The sequence below is a fragment of the Tetrao urogallus genome (genome assembly GCF_951394365.1).
Source record: "Tetrao urogallus genome assembly, chromosome: 6".
Lineage (NCBI taxonomy): Eukaryota > Metazoa > Chordata > Aves > Galliformes > Phasianidae > Tetrao > Tetrao urogallus.
Window position 1 is genome coordinate 56,454,459 of NC_136819.1, and position 22,561 is coordinate 56,477,019.

Below are 22,561 nucleotides of genomic sequence, written 5' to 3' on the forward strand. Positions count from 1 at the left end.
TTTCCTCATCAACATTTCTGCATTTTTATCGTGATAAAACAAGTGCAGAACAAATCACCTTGCATGTGAGAGGCACCAAACACAGCTGCACAAGGAAACCGGGACACTGCTCTTGGATTTATACTCCTGCATATGAGAGAATGACCATGAATGATACATAACAGGTAGGGAATATATTAAGTTTCTCAGAAAAGCAAAGTTATCCTTGACATAGCTGAAAAATCCTATAGCGCGTTCACAAGTCTCAGACAATACTGAATTCATGCCCTTACAGGGCAAAGTTACCTCAGGAATTCCTCATGCAATGGTGGCAATGCTCCCATGTCACCTTCTTCTCGCTCACAGAACCCTCTGAGAACATCAGTGCTTTTCTGTCACAACACAACCGGAACAACGCCCCCAAACCGGCACTCTGAGGTGGCAAGCACAGCAGGTAGGCGTATGCTGGCAGCAAGAGCTTGGCATGGCTCCTCAGAAAGCCTAAGCGAAGTCCAGAGGGCACAGACCCCCCCACCCACACCGCCGAAATAAAATGATAAAAACCCCACAGCGCCTCAGCCCGCCGCCATCTTAGAGCCCCTGCACTTCCAGAGGTCCCCACCCCGCGCAGCTCGCCAGCCAATGAGCGGCAAGCGCGGGGTGGGATAATGCTCAGCGCAGCCAATGAACATCAAGCACGGAGATGACGCTAACCAGTAAACAGCTCACTACGCGAGTTAGGCTCTGCCCATCAACCGTCCGTTAGGAGGGAGCCAATGAAAGCCCGGTGATTGGCCGGAGCTAGCCAATCAGAGGCGCCAGGTAAAATTTGAAAGCGAGTGGAGGCGGCAGCGCTGAGGGAAGCGGAGCGGCGGGCCCGGCAAGGTATGGCGGGGCTGGCAGCGCGGGAATGGCTTCGGGACGGAGAACCTGAGACAGCCCTCAGGGGGAGCTGGGAGGCGGTGTGCAGTTTGCTGTAGTCCCCGAGTCCCCGAGGATCCAGGTCCTGAATCGGGCCGCGTTCCGACTTTAAAATGTTATTTGTGTTTGCTGTAATCTGTAAGCACTGGGGCTATAACAGATTACTGCTTTCTTCCTGGCCTTTCTTAATCCAGGATGTGGGATGAAGGTATTTTTGTGTTAAAAGTGGGTGGGGATTCTGTCTCTACCTACATTGCATTTGTTTTCTTCAGGTTTCACACGATCGTGTCTACAGGATTAATTGCTCAAAAACAATTAAAAAGCTTAAAAAAGCTTTTTTTTTTTAATCTTAAAAAGCTTAAAAGTTCGCTGTTAATGCTTATCCGTGGCAGAAGGACCTAAGAAAGCCTATAGTACAATAACTGGAGCCACACTTTCTTAAAATGGAAGACAAAGCATGAAAGTCCTTGAAATGTGTTAAAATCTTTGCCAGGTTTTTGTAAGCTTGCCTGATACCTAACAGCTACTGTATGGCTCTGGTACCTTCCACAATTTAAAAAACATGTGTGCAGTCTGGATAGGCTGCTGTGTTTATAGAGAACAGATAAGGAGACTCAAACATTGGAAACTTGACCTATAAATTGTCAGAGTCCTGAGGATTCCCTGTGTATAATAGCATGTATTTTTTCTGACAGCTCAGGCAGAAACTTCATGATCTCTGCTCATACTTTGGTACATTTGGATGGTATCTCCCTACTTTGTTCCCCTGTTCCTTGCAGATACCCAAGCCTAAATGCTGCTACAGAGTAATTAAAGAGATAAGGAGAGAATCACTCTGATGTTAACAAAGCCAGGTACCCATCCTTGGGCAGATGGACTCCTCGAGTAGCTTGCTAGGTGTCACAGTTCTAAGGAGGAATCAAGTAAGGTGGGAGTCTGGAGGGATAGCTCTTGCAGGATTGATGCACCCAGTATTAATCTTAGAATGGCCTGGGTTGAAAAGGACCACAATGATCATCTAGTTTCAACCCTCTGCTATGTGCAGGGTCGCCAACCAGCAGACCAGGCTCAGAAGAGAGCAGTTGGGATCATACACAGACAATTAGTTTTTAGTTGAAAGAAATGTCCGTATAGTTTGGATAAACTTCTTGGCTGAGCCTCTCAAATCTTTAATATTATCATCTTTACCACCATGATGTCCACAGAGGATGGCTGTAAGGTCTTGATGGTAACTGCTGCTTTTAAGAATGGTTTTCTTTTGGTGGGTATAAAAAAACTGCCTATTGTAGGAGGTAGAGAGTAGAGGTATACTTCCACTAGCTGTTTTCTGAAAGGTTTTTAGTGACACCATAGAAACTACTAACAAGATCAGCCCAAAGATGATTATTGGAGAAATTCATGTATTAACATTCCTGAATTGCTTACCTGTAAATTGGGGTAAATATGACCTGTGAACTATGGTCGACTCCATCTGGTCATTTGCAATCCTTAACTGGCATCTTTAATGAATTTCTGAAAATTGGAACATAAAATGAAAAGACATTAACCAATGGAAGATATTAACTGATCAGTTGGTACTGACATGCACCAGGACATGCTTCCAGGATCATATAGAAGACATCTGGTCTCTGACTTGGGTACTTTAAGCTGAGTTTTGCTTTTTTATTTCCATTTGATCATTTAAACTTCCTTAAGCTGTTTTGTCCTCCTGCAGTGCTAAGCATATTGGGGAGAAAAAGATGCAAAGCATAGCCATATGGATTTCTGACTCATTCATTGTCTCTAATATCTATCCCAAGCCCTTCCAAATGGCTGTGCAAGCCCTGCTGGTGATGTGCGAGTTATTCTGGGCATAGCTACTGCCATGAAGTTGGGCATAAGGAGCTGCCACTGCCAGCCCCAGAGCACAGCCTCACCTTATATTCCCCTCCCCAGAAGCATGAGAACTCTCAAAAAGGCTTCAGTAGGGTGCAGGGATTCGTGCTTTTTGCATTGCAGTAAGCACAGCATGTACAGATCCACTGTTGCTTTCATCAGGTCTTCCTCAAGTTAAAAAAAAAAAATAGGCAGAAATCCTGCTGGAAATAAATGCTATTGTGTTACAGTTGCATCCTGGAAACTCGATTAGGAACCAGAGCCAAGTACTCTGATGCATGACAAAAATGCCTTGCCATCAGATAGGGCATAAAGTAAATGCTTAGTGGCAATGCTGCTTCCAAGTATTGTCCTACAACCTTGTCATTTGCTTGCTTGTCTCCTTAACGAGAAAAACATCTGTGTTGAAAACAGGCTAGTCAGTCCCTGGCAATGACAAAGCCTTCCCTGCTAATTCTGTCTCAGAGTTGATTACTTAGCAAGCAAACGAGCACCTTGACTACATAAAATGAAGAGTCATTGCTGAAACTGTCATTTGTACATGTACCAGAGCAAATGCAGCAATGAAGAAGCTAGATCTATCTTTGTGACGTACAAACTCGAATTAAAAAGGGCACAACAAACCTTGTCTCCTTTTTTCCTATCGTTACCATTTTTGTCCAGGATAATCAAGATGGCTGCTACCTCCCACTTTGTCAGTCGGTACAAAAAGGATTTGAGTACAGAAACCATCAGAACGAAAGTTGCTCGCAGAAAATCCATGCTCCAAAAGGAGAGCAGACACAAGTTGTTTGAAAAGGGCAGACAGTTTGGACTGACAGATGTCAATGTTCAGGTGTCAAAAACGAGGGGGATTTCTCAAGGAAGTGGGGCAAGCGAAACGTGCTCGCAGGAGAACAGCAGTTTGAAACAGAGTAAGTAAAGCCTTGTTATATAGCTTTTTAATTTGTTAAATGTGGTCTCCATGTTTTAATTTATAACTATCAAGAAAATAGACTTAATACCATCCTTTATGACTCCAGGACTGTTTTTAGTCTTAATTTTGTCCACAGCCTCCTAAGGAAGGATGCATTGTGCTGTTAATACTCACTAGGATGGCTTTGTTATTCAAGAAGTGAACCTTTGATTTATAATCTCATCTCTGTAAAACTGCTATCTGTCACAGGCTTTAAGAATGGTTAGAAATTGGCAATGTATCTTACAATTTTATTTTTAATTTGCTCCTTTTTGTCAATTTCTCCTTTCTGTGGGAAAACGAGTCTTGCATGTACTGGATTCTGCCTGTGTGGCTCTTCTGTGTGCTGATGGCTAAAGAACTAAGTAACTCTTTAATGGTATTAAAGTGTTCTCCACCTTCAGTATTTTGATAGGAAAAAATAATTGAAGGAAAGACTCAAATCCCTATGGAATCACATCAAATACATAACTTGAGAAATTACAGCCTGGTCATCTTTGATGAACTTTAACATTCAGTAGGTTTGTTTTGTTTTTCCAGACAGACACGTCACGAGGTTTTGTTCTCTCACATTTCATGTCACTTACTCTGAGCTTCCAGCAGACTTCAGTATTTGGTATCTAAAGCTGACTTGATCTTCAGCTTCCAGTGATAACGACACAACTGTAGAGTTGACTGCAACTCATAGAACATGGCCATACAGTCCATGCAAGTATTTCAGTAGAGAAGCTGGTACAAAACAGCTAATCAACAATCTAATGCCTAAGTGTTTACTTTAGTACTAATAGCCTTGCAGGAGCAGCCTGTACACTATAAAATGGCATGAACTTCAAGCATTTCTAGCATGCAGATTTGAGGACGTGTATTTGTAAGCTGGAATTTATCACTGAATACATTGCAGAGAATTTAGAGCTTTTAGCAAGCTGACAGTTTGTGCGTTTGTGTTATAAAACTTACATTGAAAAGTACAGGCATGTATTCCAGGCAGTCATTTTATAGAATTCTAGCATGGCCTGGGTTGCACAGGAGGAGAGTGCTCATCCAGCTCCAACCCCTGCTGTGTGCAGGTCACCAACTAGCAGCCCAGGCTGCCCAGAGCCACATCCAGCCTGGCCTTGAATGCCTGCAGGGATGGGGCATCCACAGCCTCCTTGGGCAACCTGTGCCAGTGCCCCACCACCCTCTGGATGAAAAACTTCCTCCTAATATCCAACCTAAACTTCCCCTGTCTCAGTTTAAAGCCATTCCCCTTGTCCTATCACCACCCACCCTAAAACAGCTGCTCTCCCTCCTGTTTATGCACTTTTCAAGCACTGGAAGGCCACCATGAGTTGTCCCTGGAGCCTTTTCTTCTCCAAGCTGAGCAAGCCCAGTTACCCCAACCTTTCCTCACAGGAGAGGTGCTCCAGCCCTCTGATCATCTTAATGGCCCTCCTCTGGACCCGCTCTAAAAGTTCCACATCCTTGTACTCTTCTTGCTGACCTGGTGTGTTCATCTTGGGTCTTGCAACATTTGTCTAGCAGTTCTCCAACTTGCTTAGTTTCTGACTTTGACTTGGATGAAAAATATCTCCAGTGTAATAAATCATGTCTGTCTTTACCTCAGAACAATCTACAGATGCAGCCATCAAGAGGGTGAATGAACGCAGGGAAATGCTTCAACGCTATAAAGAAGAGAAGGAGCTCCGAAAACTGAAAGAACAAAGAGAAAAAGCAAAAAAGGGTGTGTTTAAAGTTGGGTTATATAAACCTACTGCATGTGGATTTCTTTCACTTGCACCTGAAGTTCCCACAACAACAAAGCCAAAAGAAAAGGTAATGAGAGTAACATTAAATTTCTAAATGAGTCTTATGTAGCGTATGACATTAAAACTTATGGTTATGTAAGTTTTATGCAAGTTATGTGAAGTAAATATAGTATAAAGAATTCATAAATATTTTGTAATAAGGAATGGTAAGGGAGTAATTTCATTCTTTTTTGAACAAAGCAGGAAATACAAGAGATGTGTTAATTTTTGTAGTTGTGACTATGGCCTCAGCTCAAAAAATAGTGATTCACCTGCAAATAAAAGGGCTAAGCTGTTTTAGAACTGGTAACTTGTTTGTATTCAATCCATCTGACTTTTTCAAATCACTCACTTGATATGTTTTGACTCTCAAGTGCACAGGCTTGTTGCTTTACCTACTTAGGCTTCTTGCTCACTCTGGCAGTGATGGCAGGGAGAGAAAGGAGTATGTTAACCTTGTTTCCTGGGGAATGTTTCCAGGCAGCTCCTGCTTTCTCTGAGAGGATTACTCGATCAAAGGCCAAGAACCAAACAGAAAAGGCTGCGATATCAACTGCATTGAAGCCCTCTACGGTTTGTCTCTTAAATGAACTTTAGTGAATAAATTGGGAGAAAAAGATGCGATTATCCTTGAGCATGTAAATCAGGGTTGTATTCTGACGTGAAAAATGATACCTCCAAGCAGGTTTTCCTGATGAAAAGGGCAGATTAGGTCAGAAAAGCTTTCAGCAAGCTGATAGAATTTATTGTGGTGATTTGAGCGTTGTGTTGAACTGAGCTACAGAGTTTGATTGAGTCAATACAGAGAAAAGTGCAATGATCTTTCAGATTCCTTTTTCCCTTTGAAATATTATTGCAGTCAGCAAGGAATGCAAGTAAGAATAGAGGCAGTAATGAGACCGAAAGTAAATACTTTGGCTTGGAGAACCTGTGAAGCTCTCCTGGCCGCAGAAAGTCTTTTGTGAATGCAGACTATGAAGTCAGTTCTTCTTCTGCATTTCACTGCAGCTTCAGAAAGTTGAACCCAGCAAATGGACTGCTTGTTACACACTGTGCACATTTTTGCTCTCACAGTGGGGAAGAGCACTTGTTCTTAATATTCAACCTCAAAGCATTATTGTATGTTATGCCATCTTATTTAGCTACCTGTTTAAAGGTGTGTGATTGAGATGTCCATCAGACCCCATACATTTGATTGCATGGAGCCTGTAGTGACAGATCTGAAATCTTATTGGTTTGGCATCTTAATTTCATACAGATGAAATACCTCACTTGTAGAATATTTTACCCCACATTAATGTATGTAAGACTATCACTGCCAAATGTATTATTTTCAACAAGCTGGGTATGAAGCTGTTTTATTTTGAGAATTTCCTATGCAAGAAGATCTTTGTCTTGTACTTTCCACCTATTTTGGATAATTAAGTAGAACCAGTGGCTAGAAGTCCAAGAAGACGTAGCAGTTGTGCAATCTTCCATTTAATGCTGCAGCCTTCAAGCCTTACAAATGAAGATGTATGTTGTTGGAAAGCAATTACTGTAGCTATCACCCATGATTAATCTTTACTGCTAAAAGTTGGAGTCAATTCACTGTTGGCATATTTTACTAGGAATCTTGATAGGCTCGTGGTTTTATTTGTATTAAAAAGTAGGTTTTCTGAGGAATGTCATCTGCAGTAATCTGCAAAGGGAGCTATAATTTGCATCTAGCAATCTTGCCTTATGTAATTTGAATGCATTTGGAAGGTTTCCAATCCTGGCTGCGTGAAGGGAGAACTGAGTTAATTCTGATCTTTTTTTTTTTTTTTTTTTTTTTCCTGAAAAGTGGCTTTTAGATCACACAATATGTACCAAGATGCAACAGTAATTACCATCTACTTTCAGAGTGAACTGAGTAATTTTCTTCATTCTGTTAGATAAAATCTTAATTAGTTGGTATTTTAATATCTGAAATGAGCTATTTTAGTTATTCTTAATATCACTGGCATTTTTACCTTTGTAAAACCTTTGTAAAACAAATACCTTGGTTCTAAATTACCTGCCTTTTGTTTTACTGGAGCCTAGGAGAGCAAGATGAGGGAAGAAGCTGGGCTACTTCACTTTGGCAATCCTGGTGCTTCATGAAATGTGATGTTCCTTTGTAGGTCTGTGCCAATGGGCAGAGCGTGCGCCCCGCACAAGCAGCACGTAAGCAGATGAGCACAGACAAAATGGCTGCAAAGGGCAAAGGTATGAAACCAGAACGATCCCACATCTGGGTCTGAAAGGACATGGCTGTTATTCTTTTGAGCCAGTAGTTGTAGCACTGTGAGAGTGAGGCAAGGAATGTTTTTAGGAAACATCCCCAGTGTGTGTTGTTGGGGTTTAGGGAACAACAGAGTTGTTAGGATGACAGTTTCTTGCAATTAAAACAAAGGCAACTGCTGAAAGACCATGGATCATGTGACTGTAGGTGTTTTATGCACTTGTAGCTTCTGTAGACTGGGGGAGGTGGAATGCAGGATATTTAATGCACTTGTGGTTACTGGTGATCACTGCAGGAAAGGGAGAAGGAGGTCAATAGGCAGAATTGCATGGCTGCTAGCTGTCTGACAGCTGGAGCAATACAGAGCTTCCTATTTACCTCTAAGGGAAATATCACATGTTGCTGCTGTTATTATAGATTAAATGACTGGAAAAAACAAGAGATAGCTGATATGAGTAAAATATGAATTTTGGTGTTACAGCTCTCCCCCAAAACAGCTAATTATGTGAGCTGTAAATATTTTGAGTGAAGTTTGATACTGTGCCGTAGTTATGCTACGTGAAACTTGTTGCATAACGTGACACTGAAATAGGTTTAGAAAGAATGGTCTTCTGGCAGAGCACGTGAGCATACAGCACAGGGAGCAAGAGCCCCAACTTCTGATACACACTGATGTAACTGAGTACATGTGTGGTTGCCTGCTTCCATAGATGACAAGCACAATCTGTTGTTTTCATATTTCAAAACAGCTCCTTCTGTATCTGTCTAGCTGTTGCACTTCCAAAGTGAAGATTCCATACATTTCTCGAGAAAACAAAACAAAATCAAACAAAACCAACCCAAGCCATCTCTGTTTAAGCAAGTAGAGAATACATTTAATAATAAATTCTTCCTGGTAGCGCTGCAGTGTCAAGGCTTCAAGTTGTTAATGCTAAGTCATGTAGAATAGTTAACACATGATATTCTGTAATTCACTGTGAAGTTATTTTCACATCACCATGTAATTAAGTCAGCAAGCAGCAGATGTCTATTTAAATAAATTTCATTCATGCTTTCAGTGAGTGCTGAACAGATTTCTCATCAGTGTTTGAATAACAATTAAAACATTAATTTAGATTGATCACTAGATTTGATAATGCTTTTGGGGAATGAAGACTATGCATTATGTGCTTAAACACTAGCATGAAAACGTTAGGGAAGTGTATGTTTGGGTAAATCCAACGTTATGGTTATTCAGCAAGTAATTTTTTTCCCAACTTATCAAACAGCAATTCTGTGGGAAGCAGAGCAGCATTGTAAGAGACAAATATCATTAACAGTAACCAAGTGGGCTACTAGATTTCCTGCAGATATAGAAAGGCAGAGCATGAAATAAAGAGCTGTTAAATTTTTGAGTGTGTTAATGCTGCTGGTTTTGAAGGTAATAAATAAAGGTACACATGGATGAAAACAATTAAGATGGCAGTGCATGAACTTGAGTCATATTTTATAAAAAAAATATTTCAGGTATGATTACAATTAAAGGATACTTTAACGTAGTTTAATAAATTCACACTTTAGAATGCTTTACTGTAATGACCAAGGCATCATTGGGTGTTACAGAGTTGCTGAAGATTCCAGCTGTGCAGATAACTACCAGTTATTCCTCCAGAAAGCTTCATCTGAAAGATAGGATGATGTCAACTCAGTGATTGCAGGAGCACTGAGGAGGGTTCCTTAAGCCTTGTGCTTAGCATCTGGCACGCTGATATGTTGCTCTTATCGTGACACTGGAAGCACTACTGTACAATGGAGATGTTTTCTGTCAAGGTTCTGCAGAGCATTGCCTTGATGCCAAGGCTGAGCTGTGCTGCCTTTGTTTAGCACTCCTTGCACAGAAGTGACAAAACCACTCCTTGATTCTGGTTGGTGGCCCTGCCTGTGGCAGGAAGGTTGGAACTCGATGATCCTTTGGGTCCCTTCCAACCCAAGACATTCTATGATTCTAACTAACTAATGCAACTGATAGTTACTTGTACAGCTTTCTGATCACTGCAAAACCAAAACTTTTTATTATACTACTTAAACACATCACCTGAGCAAGCTTTGTAATCTCTGGAATTAATATTTCTTAGTGTTGCAGCCTTCAGTCCAGACAGCATCAAATGTAAGAGTCACCAGAGCAGCTGCCTCTGCAGCTAGACAGGTGCCAAAAACAACAGCAGCTGCTACTGGTAAGTGAGGCAGTAAGTATAAGCCACGTGTAGCTGGTATCTAAGGATTTCATGTGGTGTAGAGAGGTGTCCTGGCTGATGCTGTGTGCGTGACAACTGGAAACGATGTGTGAATCTGTACTGCTGTTAAGTTCACTGTCAAGTGATACACCAGGACAGCGTTGTCTTTAGGGTCTTGTTTATCCCAGACACTCTGCTCTACAGATACATATCAGCTTGTTCTGAACTGGCTTAGCACACTACATTCTGCTGTGTAGCATCTCTTTGGAATAGATAGACCAAAGCAATCGTGCTAAGTTGTCACATAAGAAAATGAGCAAACACCCATGACTTAAAATCTCACCTGGAACTATGTTGGAATATTTAAATAATGATGCTGAAACCAACGTTGGGCAGTTTGCTGTAAAAATCCATCTGTGTGGGCTGTCAATATCAATATAATAATTATAGATTGAAAGAACAAAAACTGGACTGGTAAAGATTTGCCAGTTTGGTGCATTACTGCTTAAGGATTGATAAGATTCATAAAGAATAGCTATGTCTGGACAAGATGGGAGCCCATATTCTCCAACTCAGGAATTTTTTCTTCATGTTTGCTTACTCAAGTAGGGGAATTTGATGGTTTAATGAAGGGGATATTTTTAGTAGTATGATCTTGTCCTCATGATAGTAATGGTTTTGATCCATCTGTAGAAGTCCTGTGCCATGCATAAAGTCACAATCTAAACTCATTTGACTTCAGTCACTTCAGCCTTTAAGGAAATGAGGTGACTCTTTTGAACACCTGACGATGTGTGAAGGCTGGTGGCTTAATGAATCTCTTTTCCCAGTGATTTATCTCTTATTAGGCTGTTAAATCCTAGGCCAGGTTTTCTTTTGAATGAACACTTGCAATTAGGTATCTGCCCTTTAGCTCCCTCCCACTCCTGAAGCAAAGCCATCTCTCCCTGTCTTTAACCACCAGACTTTTGCATCAATCTTTTGAAAATGCTGGTGAATGATTCTTTTAATCAGATGTGTTTTGACTTGGAGTTTGTTCCTCTTCAGGTAACGTGTCACAGAGAAAGCCAGCAAATGCAGCAAAGCAGAAGAAAGCAGTCAAACCTGATGTCATAGAGGTAGGTCATGAAATATTTGAAATGGAAAAGCTGATTTAAGAGCCAGCAAAAATAGTAGTGCACGTGTTTCTTAAATATAGTTGTACTCGTGTGTCAAAGTAACAGGAAGCTCACTGATAGATTTTGGGACAAAACTGTACTTATGTTGTACTGTTAAGACCTAAGACTAAATTTGCTTTGCAGGTGTGGATGACTTGTTTACCAATCCTCCAGCTTTGGACAGTGATTTAAACTTGAGATCTTGCATGACAAATCTTTTACGTGATGTTTCCACTACTTAAAAAAAAAAAAAAGACCTTTTTCAGTTTTCTGGTTGTATTGAATTGTTTATAAACTTCACACGGTGCGTTTATTCCTGCAGCTTACTCTGAATGCATCCCTTCAGTGATCAGGGAATAATAATGTGAGGCTTTAGAATCTGAGGATGAAATGCATGTTCAGTTTTTGAATGCTGAGAACATGGTGAATATCACAGGGGAAAAGATTCCCAGCTATAATTAAAGATGGTCACTTTTATTATCCCCCTGAAAATGCAGACTAAACTTTATTGCTTCTGTGTAGAGACCACTGTATTTGAATGCAGTGTGTCCTCCATTTCAGGTTCCTAAATGATTCACGTATTTATTCATGCCCTGACAGTCCTGTGCAGAAGCATCTGTTTCCTTCCCTCTCCCTACACTCCACTCTTCCCTCTCATTTAGTGCTTCCCCCACAACTCCCTTCTCCAGTTCTATTTCAGCAGCTGCAGCTGTGTACAAGCATTGTCTTCAAGCTGGTTTCTTTGTGCACAAACACTGGCAGGAGGTAAAAGGCACTTGTATCTTAATTCAGATAAGGATCTCTTCACAAGCAGGAGTTGCTTGATGCTGCCAGGTGGTAAGCCCTTGCTGTAACCGTAGTCATATTGCCACAAGAAATCTGTTAAAATTCAAAGCTTACATTCCAAGCAAGGGTATCTAAAGTACAACAAAACTTCCAGTGTCTTGAAGATACATCTTTGCTCAAGAAACGGTCTCAGATCTTTTGGCTAATTTGAGCTGACAATATCTCAATACAGGTACCTCAGAAATGTTCTGAGTAATTGCCTTGTTGCTCATCTCATAGGAATGTGAACTTCCTTCTCTTTCAACAGCATTCTCTGCTTTTAAGTGCACTTGTACTCTCCTTTTCTTGGGCTGCATTCCTCAACTATCAACTTTTGTTAGTTTGTTCTTCAGCCTTTAAGTTAGGTTGTGTGTATAAACTGATTATTCCACAGGCCTCGTTGGATTTGGAGCCAGTATGCTACTCAGCTCTTGAGCTCATCACCTTCAAGCATTTTCTTCTAACAATGAGAGAAGCATCTGCTGGTTTGAATTACTGCTCCACTAGGCCAGGTGTTCTGCTGCTCTGGCCCCTTCAGTGGGTTATTACATTCCTCGTAGTCAATTGCTACTCCTGCTGTGAGAATGATTTGCAGGTGTCAAAAGCTAGTTGGCCTATGGTAAATCAAGACTTCTGTACATGCACACAGTTGTAGAAAGCAAATTACCTGAAATTGTTCCTTTTTTGTTGGCTTTCAAGCAGTCATCTTACAATTCTGCTAACATCTATTAGCAAACACTTTGTGATTTGGTAATATGGTGCTTATTTTGTTTGTGCAGATAATTCCTTTTAAACACGAAGTGAACGAAAATGCTCCACTGGACCCAGTGATTTGTTCAGCATCAGAACTTAAACAGGAACAGACATCCGTAGAAAAGAACAACTCTGCTCCTGGAAGACCCAGAACGCGCTCCTTTGCACCACAGAATTTTGTGTTTCAGCCCTTAGAAGGACTAACAGCCTACAAAGTTACACCCATGACTCCATCTAGGGCAAATGCATTTTTGTCACCTGATGCCTTCTGGGATTTTTCCAAATCTCCAGTGTAAGATTCTTGCTTCTAATAACCTAAAATGCAATGCAGCTTTTGTGATGCTACAGAGGAAGTGGTGTTTCTGTCGTGAGATTCCATGTGTAACAAGTTGTTGATACACCTGATCACAGTTGTTGTGTGAACCAAAAATAGTCTTCAGAATTTCGAGGCCTTGTGTGTTTGGTCGTATTTGAGGTCAGTTTCTCAACATTTCTTAATTCTTAAGCTTATCTTTTTTCTTTTTTTCCCCTTAGTAATACAGTTGAAAAATCCAGTGAAACTAAGGTACAGGAGCCTAATTTAAGAAGTCAGATTTCACCTTCTGATCAAGACATTCAAGAACAGCAAGTGACTACAAGTTTGCAAGGAGAAGGTATCAAGTTCACGTATGGTTTATCACTGTACCTTTTCTAGTTTTCACCAGATTCTGAGTAAATGCCTTCCATATTTCTCAGCACACGAATCAGATAAGGAGGCTTCCATTCAGAGATCCAACGAAACAATTCCTGTATCTACAGAAATGGCAGTGACTGAAACAAAGTCGGATGATATAAGAGAGCAAGAGCATGATGTGCCCTATTTCAGGTTTGTGTCTATTTGTTTGCCTTCCTGGTCGTCTGTTCTGGGTCCTGAACAAGTAACAACTTGCAAGCAGTAGCTTATGATGGTTGATGTCTGTCAGTAGCAATTTTGGTGGTCATCATTGCTGTCTTTCCTTTCCTATTGTTAGTGCAAGTAAAGAATATAAAATTCTGAAGACTAATGCTACATCCTGTGTACATAAAGCTTGAAATTAATATAAATTACATTACAGCTAGTCTTAACTGAAGCAATCTAATGGGTTCTGCTCAAAGACTGTGTAACTTGTCTGAAAGCAAAAGGGGAATAATAATTAACAGTTACAAATAGTGACAACAGTTGGAACATCCTCAAATTACTTTTCTCATTATTTATTTTAAGAAACATTCTACAATCTGAGACAGAAAGACTGATGTCTCAGTGCCTTCAGTGGGATGGAAAACTTGAGCTGGACATTCCAGAGGATGGTAAGACTGAGCTGTGATAGGCATAATTAGTAATAGTAGGCTCATCTCCTAATGTTACATCTTAAGTGTGATGTTTGAAGTGACAGTAGTGAATGCTGAGCTGCTGGTAGTTAATGTTGAAGTGCCTCTTGCTTTTCTGTGAAGTCTAAGTATGTCTGAATGCATGAGATTTAAGAAATATATATAAATGTCTTAACTTGCCTGTGCTTTTTTATTTCAAAGACTTGCAGAATTGGTAGCAATTTTATTTTTATTTTGTTTCAAAGGAAGGTTAGAGGATTTCAGTGGAGAGATGGGCTGCAGGTAAACTGCATTGCAGGTCTGAGCTTAGTTTAAAGAGCAAGCAGATTCCAAACTCTTCAGTTACTTATTTATATCAGTTGAGGAATGATGGCTTATTCCAGTATATTCTAAATATATTCTAATTTCTTCCCTTGGTTTCTTGTTACCATCAGCTGAAGATCTCATTCGCACAGCAGTTGGTCAGACAAGACTGCTTGTAGCAGAAAGGTTTAAACAGTTTGAAGGGCTGGTGGATAACTGTGAATTCAAGCGGGGTGAAAAGGAAACGACGTGTACAGACTTGGATGGATTTTGGGATATGATTAATTTTCAGGTATGTCCTTGCAGGTTTGCCTACTGTAATAAATACACAATGATGGAGGTACTTACAAACAATGCAGTGAATCTATTTTATTCACTTGAATATTCAGACTCAGATATTTTTTTCTGTTAAAAATATGCGTCCTTGCTTAACGTTTTGTAACAGTGAATAGCACCAGCTGGTATGCTGTGGTTTTACACTTCATGGACCAGTTAAGCAATCTTTTGTAGAACCAGTTACTGGAAAAAGAGGTCTAACTTAGGCTTGCTGTGTCTCTGGGGGCAGTTCAGGTTTCTTCTGGTCATCTGCTGGTTTACACAGAATCACAGAATTGTAGGGCTTGGGGGGGACCTCTAGAGATCATGGAGTCCAACCCCATTGCAAAGCTTTAGTTTGCTTTGGTGTTTGAAGGAGAAGTATTTAACAAATATAAGCATGGCTGTGCATTTCATCTAACTTCCTAAACCAGTGGTTTTTTGTGTGTGTGAGTCTTGTAAATCTTGTAAATTAAAGTTGGACTTCTCTGGGATTTCCAATAGATTGAAGATGTGAATAAGAAATTTGATAATCTGCAGAAGCTTCAAGATAACAAATGGCAACCAATTGCTGTACCAGGCAAAGAAGTTGTCAAGGTACGTATGGCTCCTAAAGCATTCAGATACAATGATGTACTGAGATATTTAAAATAACTGGTAAGCTATTGCAGTACTGAATACTTTTCTTAAATGAAAGTTCCTTCTAATGCCCTGCTTATAGATGTTGGTGATGATCAAAAAGTCCAGCAAAATTCTTCTCAAATTTCACCTTCCTTCTTTGCATCTTGCATGTGTGCTCAGAATTGCTGCTTTTGGTACTAGTTGCTCCTTTCTGTTGGGAAGATTAGAGCTGAGAATTAGCAATGGCTCATGGAGTCCTTGAACTCTTTGTTAGTAAGACAAATGAGTTAAATTTGGAACAGAAATTTACCCTTTGGATGTGAAACATTTTCTCTGAGCTACTCGTGTTGGCACTGATGTGTCACAGGAATTTAGAAGTGCCTGGCAGTTTGAAGCAGTGAGTGCTAAGTGATAAAGGTGACTTATTAAGGTAGGACCATGGGCAACTAATCCTCTGAGCAATAATAGGTCTGACACTGCCCCAAATGTGGGATTGATTATTGCAGAATAGACTTTAATATAGGTTATTTTATTGACATTTTGGTTTGGAATATAAAATCCTACAATGGCCTAGGTTGCAAAGGAGCACAGTGCTCATCCAGCTCCAACCCCCTGCTGTGTGCAGGTCGCCAACCAGCAGCCCAGGCTGCCCAGAGCCACATCCAGCCTGGCCTTGAATGCCTGCAGGGATGGGGCATCCACAGCCTCCTTGGGCAACCTGTGCCAGTGCCTCACCACCCTCTGGCTGAAGAACTTCCTCCTCATATCCAACCTAAACCTGCCCTGTCTCACTTTAAAACCATTCCCCCTTGTCCTATCACCATCCACCCTCATAAACAGCCGTTACCCCTCCTGTTTATCCGCTCCCTTCAAGTACTGGAGGGGCACAATGAGATCTCCCTGGAGCCTTCTCTTCTCCAAGCAATATGTAGCTGTTCTTAATCACTCAGCATTAATCAGCATTAAGAATCATATTCACATTGCCTGAACTCCATGCCATTCCTCGAGACTGCTCAACTGATCATAACAATGATGTGAAGATCAATAAGAAACTCCAAACATGGAACTGGAGGAAGTGTAGTCTTACATCAGCTGACCATAAATGTCTCAACTGTAGTTACTGTACACGACACAAAACTTCCTTTGAAATATGAATGCCAGGAGAGACTTCACTGCTTAACGAGTGTCTGCCCATGAGTTACTTTATGTCCGTGCCACTAGGAGTCCCTGCACCCCACTCTTTTCAAAAACGTTAACTACAGCAGTTAGAGAAAGCACTAAGGAAAATTTATACCAAGTATTTGTGAGCTGAGAACTTGGTGTGAGAAACTGACTTAAAACTGCCATTGTAAATGAACCTTGGCAGATAAATGGCAGACCAAGACTTTCTGGAGATAAACAGAGGTCTTGTCTCTAGCAGAGGCCTGCTGCTGTCTGTGTCCAGCAGCCTCCTGGATGTTCACGTGCAGCTATTTGCCTGAAGCTTCTATTTTCTTTCTATTTCAGAAGCAGACTGTTCCAAATATGGTCTGTAAACCAAAGCTGGGAGCAGCTGGAAGGACTGCTGCCCGAAAGAGGCTTGCTGCTGTGAAAGCTGCTATGAGGGATAAAACGAAGCAGGATGGAGTTGCTGATAGTGCGTATCAGGATAAGCAACCAGAAGTAGAAAAAGTGGTTTTTGAAGCAGGATTTTTCAGAATTGAAAGCCCTGTAAAAAGCTTTCCAGGTGGGTGAAGCTTAATCATTATTTCTCTGACCTGAAAATGCTGAAGAGATTTGAACCAAGCTCACTGCAGACAGATTATGCTGTTTATACTGGATATAACTCCAGTGCTAGGCACAATTAATGTTTCATCTAATGATTTGTTACGTCAGGGAACCAAAGTAAACCGTTCTGCATGATTGCCATAATTGCTCAAATCAGCATGATGTGAAATCTTTACGTAGATACAGAGTTACAAGCAGTTGGACCCATTTTTTTTCTTAACATACATTTAGCAATGAAATTTTCATCTGGGCATTCCTAGACTTAGCAGGCAGCACGTTCAGAGTCAGTGCAGGCTGATGGCTTTTATTTGTAAGATAGGAATTGGAATTAGTGTGAACTAAATTGTGCTGGCTTCCAGCTTGCAAATACAGCACATCTGTAATCAGAATTCATGTGCAACAAGATTGCAGTATATTCCAATCTGCTAGGAAAGCTGCTGGAAGCTTTTCTTGAGCAGAAGCTCCAAACAAGGCTGTAATTTGGGCATTTATCTTATTGCAATCTGTGAAGCTCGTGCTTTCTGTGATCCTGGTTTAACAGCTGCGCTGCTTCTCTCCCCTATTTCAAGTGCCAAAGATGATCTTGAGTTTCCAAAGATTCTCTCAATGAGTGTTATAAAAATCAATTAGGAATTTTTTTAATTCTATCAAAATTATATAATATGAGATATTGAGTTTCATGACAACAGCTCCCACCGCGTAGATTTAATGAGAACAGCAAATCTCATTGTTTCAGGTTCTGTGTGAAGAGTAGTAGTGCTAAATTGCTTAGCTGGTGTTAAGGTAGCTTTGTAACTTATTGCTGTGGTTGCCACCACATCATTTTTTCAATTTCTGCTTGCAGTGTACAGAACAAATAAAATATTTATGTAAAACACACAAGAAAAAGTAGAGTGTTACTAGCTAGAATCCTAACCATTCCATCCTCTGGAAATTGCTGTTGTAACAAAGCTTTAAATGCTCTTTTTCAGGTTCACTTTCAAAGACGCCTCGCAGATCAGGGCAGCAGACTTGGGAAGGTCTGACAGCTCCAAGATCATCCAGAAGAGCTTTGCTGCAGGGCAGCTCTGTGCCTTGTAACCCTGAGGATACAACTGCAAAACAAACAACGCCACTGCTCGAAGGCTGCCACCCAGCACAGCGTTTGGAAGTGCACCCATGTCCCACTGAAACAACTCTCCCTGGTGGTTTTCTTGAACAAAGGTAGCCACGTTCAGGCAGCTGTTAATTGAGCTTTGTGCAAATAACTGTCCAGTTTCAATTAGAAGAATTAATCTTGATGTCCATTAAGTGTTAACCTTCTTTCAGTGGGGGAGGGACAAAGGTTGTGAAGTCATTCTGTCTTTTCCATTCCTCAAGCAGACGTTAAGAGCTTTGCCTAAATGTCTTCTCATTGCAGGCTAGGAGTTTGGGGGTTTTTTGTCCAGAAAACTTTACATAGCTGACTTGTGCCAAACCAGCAAGCAGAATTGGAAAGCTAATTTCAAATCAGTTGTGCACGTCACAATCTTTTGATTGAGAAGAATTAAAAGATTGTTGTTTCTCTTTCAGCATTTCCCCAGCTGCAGAAGAACACAATCCTGTTGCTGGCGCAGCTGAGGGCACCTGGGTAAGTCACGCTTAGTTCATGTATGTCCTTTGAACATCTTTCTACTATTAGCTGAAGGCAAAGAGTGACAGATATTCACATCTTAAGTGGGTAGGCACCTTGATTCATTATGCTTGTGTGCAGAACAGTGATTTGATGCTTCAAATCTACCTATTGCAGCAGCTCTCATTGCCTGAGGAAATTCAGCGCTGTGTTCAAAGCTTTTCCACTTGCTTCTTTCTTGCCCTGTCCCACTCAGGATAAGGGTGCCCAAGTGCCCAAACCTGATCTGCTGGTTTCACAGTTGGTTTTTATTAGCCCTGGGTACCTGGGTATCTGATCAAACATTAAAAGTACCTTTGGTGTTCCTCAGGATGAGGCTTTTTCCTGTTCTGTAGGACACAGATTAGGACTGCTGCAGCTTTCTTGCATTCTCTCTATTTTTGGAGCTACCTTTTGGAGCTCTTGTTGGCTCTGCTGTATGATGCTCATCACTTGTCCCAGCACTGCTCCTTCAAGTCCCCTCCTGTTTTTCTGGTGTGAATTTTTAAATGGATTTGCAATTGGGGGCTAAGCCTGAAAGGAATAATAGTCTCTAGCTCTCTGGGTCTCTGTTGCCACATCAAAGCACGAGGCTGTTAAACTGTTCAAAGGTGCAGCAAGAGCATAGTTGGTAGCACAGGCATCAGAGTTCAGGAATCTGTGTCCTGATGTGTCTGTGGGCTTGGTGACATGCCAGCTTCTGAGTAGCCATTAAAGTCCAGAATGCAGCCTCCACAGTAGTTCCTTTCATTGGGAATCTAGGGTCTTCGTGTTTGTTACTTCTTGGATCTGTACATTGCTGCAGCAGTCTTTATATATACATACATGTGCACACGTACATGCTTGTGTTTTAAAGTCTGTTACTGTTTGCTCTTCTTTTTTTCTGCTGTTTTTACAAGTCACATGAGGAATTACTTGTTGGTGATGCTACTATCTGGGGAATCTGGCAGTCTCTAACATTTGGTATTGCTGGTGGTATTTTTCTGAGGTAAAGTCTCACAAGAGAACAACCTCAGAATGCTTTTTGGCACTTTAAGTTCAAAATCCATTTGTGGAGGAATTTCCTTATATACTCTTCAAAAGATAATCCCATTTATGAGGGTGCTTGGCAAATAGTTCACGGGAGATAAATCGCAGTGTTAAGCTCACAGCTTTGCTTTTCCTGACCTTTGTACAAGCTCAAGTTCAAAAGCTCTCTCTCCTAAATTGCCAGTGAGACCTGTAGATGTCATGTATGAATTGTTTAACACAGTACAGATGTGTTGGTTTTTGTAAACTCGCTTCCCTTGAATGTCCTGGCCACCTCTTCTCGTTTGTGCTTGCTGCATCAAAGCTACCAAAGTGCCTTTTACAACAGACAAAATAGAAAAGGAAGCTTCCTGGTGTCATTCAAACTGCTTTATGTCCTGATTGCACTGATGTTTTGCTTCTGGCTCTCTGGGAAGCAAACACAGCTGACATCTGAGCTCTACAGAGGGTTAGGAACAGTTAAAATTCCTGTTTTTTCAGGTGCTGGAAAACTGTAGCAGTAAATTAAAAGCAGTGGATGACATGGAAGAGATGGAACTGTCTGCTCCAGAGCAACAGGGCCAAGATCCCACCATGTGCAGCCCAGAGAAGGGTACGTGCACTGGGTTCAGCTTCACTCAGCCTGGAGAACCAAAAATGCATCAGATGGGTACCCATCTTCAAGCTGTTGCAGTCTGTGGTATTGCTGGGTTCTTATGTTTGTTCTACAGACTTTATAGTCTAAATATTACTCTTTGAAATCACTGCTGTTGTAGCTTTGTGAGTCTGTGCGTGCTTGTAGCAAAACCTGTGTTTGTTAGCATGACTTATCTGTGCTCTGCACGTGAACAAACAGTTCCCATGGCTTTTCTATGTAGTTGCCCTGTGGTACATGAAGCAGAAAGCTGCTAGAAGAGGCTTGCAGTAGAAGTAGTTGCAAGCTGATCTGTTTTGCTTCAGTAAATGCAGGAAACAATACTGTTTTTTTCAGCCTTAGCAATATCAGGCTAACCCTCAGAAGAAAATAACAAAGTGTTCTTATTTTTCAGACATTTTCTTGAGAGATTTGGCTTCCATTGACAGAAATCCTTCAGATACAGTAAGTTGACCTTTCAGTTTATTTGGCTACAGTCTGCTTGTTAACAATACCATTAACCTTTTCTGCAGAATCAGTTTCTACATGAAGTAAATTAAGCTCTGGAGGGTGATGTTATCAAACCAAAGCACACAGCGTACTCTAATAAATGCAGGCCACAATTCCTGTCCCCTTGTCTTGGCTCACACTCATTCCTTGTTGCACACATCAAACACAGGACAAATTGAGACTTGTAACAGAAGAATGACTGATCTCTTTAGGCTGATCACTAAAATGACTTTTCTTGTGGATTTCCTTGTAGATATTTACTAACATAATGAACCACCTGACCTCTTCCTTCCACTTACTTGGAGTTTTCCAACTCTGTTCCATCCCCTCTCTATAGTTTTAACTTCTGCAAACAGAAGCAAGGTGCAGCAAGGAAAAACAGATGTACAAAAGCTTTCAAGCAGCTAAAAGAACTTGGTTGTACAACTTTCTTGGTCTCAAATAGGAAAAAAAATCCTCTTTAACTTATAGATTACTGCGTTAAGTAATGACTGCCTTCATAAAGGACCACCTACTGGTTCCTTATTTTCTGCCTAGAAATAAGCTTGCAGGATTCCTTAGGAAGGCCATGGAACTTGAAGTGGTGAATGACTTCTTCAAAGCGACATGCACAGCTCCAAGCACCACATAAAGACAAGGACGTGAGCATTTCTGCATCCACCAAACTGCTGTGCATTTCAGGAAGGGTTTCAGATTTCCCTGGCAGGTCTTTGCTGTGCGTGTTGTGAAGCTGCAGTGTGCCCATAGGGGATTTGCCATTAGCTTGTTTTGTGTGCCCTTGCAGTGCTGGTTTGTAGAGCAGACACCAGTTGCTTTTGAGTGCTTATTTCCCACTGATTTCTCCCATAGCCCATGCTGGATGCTGAGCTTCCCTTCACTCCAGTCAAGAACAACGTCCAGAAGTTCACAGCAGCTGAAACGTTCAGTGACCTGATTGTATTTTCTCCTCTTTCTCCCTCTGGAGAAAAATGAATGACTGGAAATTTGAAATGAGTAAATTCTATTCAGTAGAAAACAGAAGCTGTCTGGAACACCGTCTGCAACCCCTGAGCTGTGTTCTTTGTGACACCTGTGGTATTTTCGAGTGGAACTTGGTAGAAAACTTGGTAACACATCTGCCGTGAGCAGTGGTGCAGTCGCTGCACTGTGCATATTGCTGTGCAGTTTGCTGGCTTTACCTCCTGCATCCAATGAAATATTCTGAAATATTCTTATTTGTGTATAATTTCATGTATGTCTTGTCTCCTTCGAGTTATAAAACTGTCCACCTTAAATCTCTTCTGTCTTGGCCTTAATTACTTTGTGAGTTGTTTTTATGAGAGATGGGATATGGGTTGTGTAACAGACATGTTCCATTAGCTGCTCCTATCTCCATTTGTGATGAGGGCACCTCCAGAGGTGCCTGTTATCTACCCCAAAGCACTGTTTTGTATTCAGTGCTGTTGCAGCCTTTAGCTCCAGTACTCTGTGCATTAACTGCACCTAATCAGCAGATGGGATGAGGTTAGATTCTTTCCTTTCCTGTGGGATTTTTCCTATTGCCTAACAATCACTTGCTTGAATTTCTGCTGTTACGAAGCATTTCAAAACCAGATAATATCTATTCCTTACAGTGTGTTAATAGGGATGGATCTTTGAAGATGCTCAGTGCTGAGCTGTGTCATTAAGTACCTTCAAGCTAAATTCCATTTTCTTTTTCATCTGGCAGTCCCTTAA

At 41.1% G+C, this 22,561-nt stretch overlaps 1 protein-coding gene across 1 annotated transcript; it reads left to right on the plus strand.

Moving 5' to 3' along the window:
• Positions 1–3,442: 3,442 nt before the first annotated feature.
• DLGAP5 (DLG associated protein 5) lies at positions 3,443–21,817 on the plus strand (the record flags this gene model as incomplete). Its single annotated transcript, XM_079536675.1, has 18 exons — positions 3,443–3,689; positions 5,337–5,545; positions 5,998–6,090; positions 7,662–7,746; positions 9,877–9,975; positions 11,023–11,093; positions 12,737–13,002; positions 13,245–13,363; positions 13,446–13,575; positions 13,951–14,036; positions 14,492–14,652; positions 15,180–15,272; positions 16,803–17,022; positions 18,035–18,266; positions 18,615–18,672; positions 20,203–20,371; positions 20,751–20,800; positions 21,695–21,817. Exons 1-18 carry the CDS (start codon positions 3,449–3,451, stop codon positions 21,815–21,817), a joined length of 2,505 nt encoding a protein of 834 aa, XP_079392801.1. The 5' UTR covers positions 3,443–3,448.
• Positions 21,818–22,561: the final 744 nt, after the last annotated feature.